The 6,525-nt window shown below is 34.7% G+C and overlaps 1 protein-coding gene across 1 annotated transcript; it reads left to right on the top strand.

Moving 5' to 3' along the window:
* Window positions 1–432: 432 nt before the first annotated feature.
* Window positions 433–5,861, top strand: LOC112029505 (cytochrome b-c1 complex subunit 7-2, mitochondrial). Its single transcript, XM_024062189.2, has 4 exons — window positions 433–652; window positions 793–950; window positions 2,698–2,745; window positions 5,537–5,861. Exons 1-4 carry the CDS (start codon window positions 553–555, stop codon window positions 5,603–5,605), a joined length of 375 nt encoding a protein of 124 aa, XP_023917957.1. The 5' UTR covers window positions 433–552; the 3' UTR covers window positions 5,606–5,861.
* Window positions 5,862–6,525: the final 664 nt, after the last annotated feature.

Here is a 6,525-nt window from a genome sequence, read left to right as displayed (position 1 = left end):
AGGGAGAGGCTACCCTATATCAAGGTCAAAGCAAGTCACAGGCTTCAGAGAGGACTTATAATAGACTTATAAATCACCCACCAAAGAGGACTATCGGTAGTGGGACTCAAACCTCGACCTTTTAAGCGAAGCATTCGAGCTTTGCCAACTTAACCGTCATTGGCAACGGAAAATTCACTACTAACAGTACCCCACAGTTAAGCCCACAACGGCAGTTACAGGCCCTCTGCCTCCAAACTAAACGTAATCCACAATCTACAGTAAAAACTCTTAAAAACCCAGCCCATGTCTTCTAGGACTTAGTATCAATCACTCTTTAACGACTATGAAACCCATTTTGGGCCAAGCCCACACTTTAAACTAGTTTCGGGACACAAAGCCCATTACAACAAATAACGCCGGCCCCTGATAGAGGCCTTGACTCTCCTCAGTTGTTACAACTTCCATTTCCATTTCATTTCTCATATCATTTTACAAAGGCAAAACAAGCTGAGCTGAAAGAGAGCGAACTGGTTCTGGGTAGAAACCCTAGAAGAATTGATCGGCAAAGCAATGGCATCGCCGTCGTGGTTGCAAGCTCTGTTGAACCCTAACAAGAACTGGTTCGCCAAGCAACACATGAAAACCGTCTCTCAGCGCCTCCGCAATTACGGTCAGTCTCTCTCTCCCTCTCTGACTATACGTATAGATAGGTGTTTGTGTATTATCAGTATAATTATTATCCATATGTTAGGGTTTGTGGTGGTTTGGAAATGATGATGATGCTGATTGATTTTTGTTGTATGTGAAAAGGACTGAGATTTGAAGATCTGTACGATCCGAAGGAAGATTTGGACATAAAGGAGGCTCTGGATCGTCTCCCTCGAGAAATCGTGGACGCCAGAAACCAGAGGCTCAAGCGCGCTATGGATCTCTCTATGAAGCACGAGTACCTTCCTCAGGATCTTCAGGTTCTTTTTTCTCAATCATTCAACCCTCAAATTTCTGCTTCCTTTGTTAAATATTCAAATCAACTCTAATTTTTGTAGCTCGTTATACAAGTTCAGCAATCTGTTTGAACATATTATTACTTAGAAGTCAAAAGATTTTATATGTCATTGAAAGATTTGAAGTATGATGAATATAACTTGAAAATTTTGCAAAAAAAATAATGGTATGGCGGTTGTCAAATTTTTAGATTCCTTGTTAATGAATGTTTTTTTTTTCTTTTTAAGTTTTCAGTTAATAATTGATGTAATAGTTTATCTGTAGCTCAACTGGCAGCCCTTGGTGTTTCCAATGGAGAGGTCCGGGGTTTGAGTCCACCTCCCTCATTATATCTATTTAATTTTTTAAAATCTAAAACTTGTGAACTTTAGCCAATACAAAGCTATATGATAGCGCCCAATTAAAAAATAATAATAATAATAATAATAATAATAAAAATTTTTGTTGTATGTGAAAAGGACTGAGATTTGAAGATCTGTACGATCCGAAGGAAGATTTGGACATAAAGGAGGCTCTGGATCGTCTCCCTCGAGAAATCGTGGACGCCAGAAACCAGAGGCTCAAGCGCGCTATGGATCTCTCTATGAAGCACGAGTACCTTCCTCAGGATCTTCAGGTTCTTTTTTCTCAATCATTCAACCCTCAAATTTCTGCTTCCTTTGTTAAATATTCAAATCAACTCTAATTTTTGTAGCTCGTTATACAAGTTCAGCAATCTGTTTGAACATATTATTACTTAGAAGTCAAAAGATTTTATATGTCATTGAAAGATTTGAAGTATGATGAATATAACTTGAAAATTTTGCAAAAAAAATAATGGTATGGCGGTTGTCAAATTTTTAGATTCCTTGTTAATGAATGTTTTTTTTTTCTTTTTAAGTTTTCAGTTAATAATTGATGTAATAGTTTATCTGTAGCTCAACTGGCAGCCCTTGGTGTTTCCAATGGAGAGGTCCGGGGTTTGAGTCCACCTCCCTCATTATATCTATTTAATTTTTTAAAATCTAAAACTTGTGAACTTTAGCCAATACAAAGCTATATGATAGCGCCCAATTAAAAAATAATAATAATAATAATAATAATAATAAAAAAGAGAATAGTAGGGGAAGAACCTAACTCGGTATTCTTAAAAATGATGAGCCTTTTGGCAATTCAACGTATGTGCACAAATTTTAAAATCCTTATCCAGATACCATAATTTATATGATCCAACTCCCCATCAAGTTCCCAAGTCTATAAGGGTGTTTATAACTCCCATCAAGATCTATATGATGTGTAATTTGGGCGGTGATTTCTGTGATCCTAATGATTAATGAATTGTTCTCTTCTTCTTCTTCTTTTTTCATTTTTTAATGGTTGTATAGATCAATTTATTCCCTTGTTTATTGGTCAAAAACAAAATGCCATGGTTACTTAGATCACATCTTGGAGTGTTACCATAGAACAGAGCACTTTTTGTTGTAAAAAGTAAATTTTCTCCCTTCACATCACTATGCACATTGGAAGCTGTTTTACCTGAAAATGGGGTAAAACATGAACATACTTTGGAAGCTTTTTGAACGTATTCATAAAGTTATGTGCATTCAAGGTGGATCTCAATCATTTTATGGCATTTTTACTGATTTTTGGCCATCTTTGAGAATCATCTAATAAACATGTTACAATCAGATCTTCAAGAAACAACCTTGCTTATGTGTTTTAATTATGCAGGCATTGCAAACACCATTTAGGAGCTATCTTAAGGATATGCTAGCTCTTGTGAGTACTTCTTCAAACTAAATTTTATTGCTTTGTTTTTAGCAAATATATTTTCCTCTAATGTGCATCATACCAGCCTATACTTTGTCTTTTGTTAGTCTTCCTTAGTTGATGATTGAATAGTTGAAGAAACCAATTAGGAACTGTCTTTTTTACATGTTAGTGATGTGGCTTGCTTTGACTATTATGACAAACGTCTGAATTTTTAACTAGCAGATTGGTCGATCATATTTGGATTTTGACTATACTTGGGATTTCGTTGGACGTTAACCTTTTTTTTTTTTTGGATGAATACTTCGCATTTGAGCTTGCGATATAGTCATTCAGTGTACTTTTCAAAAAATATATGTAGACATTCATTGTTTTCAAAAGCACGCTTAGGAGCACTTAAAGCTCAAAACTCAAAGCCCAAAAGTCCAAGCACTTTGCTTGGTTGAAGTGAAGTCAGTTAATGAAGAGCACTTCAGGCGTGCTTTTGTGGAACTTTTTGAAGAATCACAAAGCATGCTTTAGAGTGCTTTTTATTTTTGGTTAAAAAATATGCAAATCATTAAAAGATTTTGAGGGAAATGGCATGGACCATTATTTTATTGTACAAAATTTACAGTTTACTACACAATCATTGTTTTGTTACATGTCAAAAGACACAAATAAGGATAATTTACTGTACTTGGGCTTTTTGCCTTTTTAGATATATATTGACAAAACCATACATATCATTTTGATCATAACTGTCACAATTATATAATTTTCTTGTGCATAAAGCGCAAGAGAATTATATAAAATGTTATGTTTAGATTACTATCATATTGTCCATTGATAATTGTTTTCATTCATACTATATTAGAATCTAAGAAATTGAAATTGCTTATGTAAAATTTGAACTTGAAATTTTTGTGCAATTGCACTATCCTTTTGAGTTAATATAGGAAAAATATATTACTATTGATAGTTTGTTTACTTTTTCTTATTATTATTATTAGGGAAAAATGTCTTGACACCTCCTAAACTTTTAATTTGGCCAATTTACTCCTTGAATTACACATGTGTGCCAATTTAAGAAAAAGAGAGGAAGAATTGAGGGCTAAGAGAGTAAGAACTTGGTTATTATTTTGCTTAATGAGATTACAAGAGGCAGCTGCCTATTTATACAAGTGTAGCATAAGAGAATAGGGCAAGATTAGTCAAACTAACTCTGTAACTAACTGTGCCTAACCTCCAATTAAACCTTAACTACTTCTTTTTAAGCACATGCACTATCTAATTAAGCATAAGCTGCACATGGCTTTACACTAACTGATTACAATGCTAACTAAGTAGACGCAACATCCACCAGCAACCTTAGGACAATAGGGATTAGGTTCCTAACATCAACTCACATGGCAAGCACATGAAAGGAAAAAAAAAAAAAAAGCCAAAGCATCCAATTGAGAGAGAGAGAGAGAGAGCTAGGGTCCAATTTTTTGAGAGAGAAAGAGGATCAAGGTTTTGGAGTTGGTGACTACTGGTTGAACCCACCACCACTGTTTATGGGTTCAGTTTTTTGGTTTTCTGCACGTAACTGCCTTGTGTGGGCTTGTCATCCCTCTGCAGATCTACGTTTATTTTTTTATTATTATTATTTTTTTTCTCATCACTTTTCTTTCATCTTCTCAACAATGAAGATGGTAGCATTGTTAAAGAAGATAGAGGAGAGGGGTTTGGGTTGGGGTTTCGGAGTTAGTGGGACAGTGATTTATGGTGGCGGCCATCAGGGCTTTTGGCTGATGGGTATGGTGGTATTTTGTGGTGGTGTAAAATTTTGGGTCAGTGTTTTGCCTGCAAAATCTGCACTCACCCAATCAACTGAATCTACTCCCATTCCCATCAGAATTATGTCCACCATACAACACCAATTGAGGAGATGAAGTTTTGGCTATGGAGGTTTTCTTCTTTTGGTTTTGTCAAATTAATGTCCAGAATAATTGTCTCTTTAATATGTCTAAAATAACATTAACAATGTAATTTGGAACAATTCATCAACAAAAAAATGAAATTAGGAACAATGTTGGTCAATTTATGCTAGAAATCTGGGTTGCTCTATTTGGGATTTATTTTCCACCTGTTTTGTGGTTACTTTCACATCTATTAGATATTCTGTGTAGTTTGGTGGGGGGTTGGAGTTGTAGGGGGCTATGGGGTATATCCTCTCTCTCTCCCTTTCTTTTTTTCTTTCATGTGATGTGAGTTGACTGTTAAGTATTTTAACAGCAAAGTGATAGAAGTATCAATTTGGATATGTGAAGTTTAAGGAGTAAACTGGCCAAATTAAAAGTTCAGGGGTTGTAATGGTCACTACCTTAAAGTTTAAGGGGTGTCATGACATTTTTCCCTTGTGATATGTTATTACCTATCAAAAATAATTATATGTTATCAATCTTTCTAATAGATGCTTAAAAAAAAACCAATCTTTCTATTAGATATTATATATTATATTTGAAAAATGTGAACTTTACTTTAACCAGGGGTGTGCTTGTGCTTTGTGCCTAACTCTAGGACCCCAAAATGTTTTAAGTGTGCTTTGATGCTTTTATAAACACTGGACTCAGAAATATCCAATTACCTAGATGTTTGCCTAACCTTTTCTCCGTTTCTCCTCACACTTTGTGCCAATACAGAAAGTTTCATGTCCTTAATTTACCTAGATGATGCCTTTTAAAAAAATTCAGTTATTACCAATGTTGTCTAAATATGATGTGTTTATGTACTTTGAATCTTAGCTTAGATACATTTTGGAATGGCTTAATGGCAGGTTAAGAAAGAAAGGGCAGAACGCGAAGCATTGGGAGCATTGCCCCTCTATCAGCGTACAATTCCATGATTATTTCTTCCTGTTGCAGGCACTTTTTTGAATCTCCACGAGCAATAAAAAGTTATGGGCTAAAATTGGAAGGACTGTAAGTGATGACAGTTCTGATCTACATTAGGGCTTTTAGCCTTTCACATTATTATTATCTGGCAATTCATTAATTACAAAAGCACACTGTATTCTACCATCGATGCTTTCTCCTCTCAAGCCAAACAAACAAAAAACATTGGTACTCTTTGGCCAAATATGGAGGGTTAAATTTTATTTTTGTTGGCTGTCCTTTGTTTTTGGCCCTCATGTTTAATGACTCTTGCATCAGCTATGCTTAAGATATTTGTCTTGAAGTATGCAGTATGCACCCTACATGTGCAGAATTGCATTGTTTATACTTTGGGTATATCCGGTTTAGTGATAGTTTTGGAAAAGCTTATTTTCATTGGTTTATAGACCTTGAAAAATAAGAATGGCAAAAGTATACTTCTACTTAAAAACCAGTAAAATTTTAAAAAGCTGTATTTTGAGCTTCTTCTTTTTTTTTAATCCTCTAGTAAGTTTTAGACGTCTTTTTTTACTCATTTAACATAGAAGTTTTTATCATTTTATGCTTAGAAGCACGAACTAGACACGGGGTACGTGTTGCACAATAATTATTGAATGTCTAGGACACGACATGAGGGGGACACAATAATTATTTAAATAAATTTAATATAATTGTTGGCATATTTTATACCTATTTTAGGTTTTTAAAATAAGTAATAACCCTTAAAAAGATTGGAAAACATATCTAAATTAATTTAAAAGCAATAATATATCGCAAACAAGTATAAGGATACCCCTAAAATTAGGGGTAATCTCACGGGTGAATTGGGCTCAGGTTAGGGTTTAACATGCCACTCAACCCAATCCCTTTGGGTGGTGAACTCTTTGACTTA

Source organism: Quercus suber, unplaced genomic scaffold (assembly GCF_002906115.3).
Source record: "Quercus suber isolate HL8 unplaced genomic scaffold, Cork oak 2.0 scaffold_159, whole genome shotgun sequence".
Taxonomy (NCBI): domain Eukaryota; kingdom Viridiplantae; phylum Streptophyta; class Magnoliopsida; order Fagales; family Fagaceae; genus Quercus; species Quercus suber.
This window is presented reverse-complemented; position numbering and strand designations above follow the sequence as displayed.

Coding starts and splice junctions, on each gene's coding strand:
- LOC112029505 (XM_024062189.2), top strand. CDS start 553: ATGGCATCGCCGTCGTGGTTGCAAGCTCTGTTGAACCCTAACAAGAAC. Junction 951..2,697: donor ACCTTCCTCAGGATCTTCAG/GTTCTTTTTTCT, acceptor TTAATTATGCAG/GCATTGCAAACACCATTTAG. Junction 2,746..5,536: donor TTAAGGATATGCTAGCTCTT/GTGAGTACTTCT, acceptor GCTTAATGGCAG/GTTAAGAAAGAAAGGGCAGA.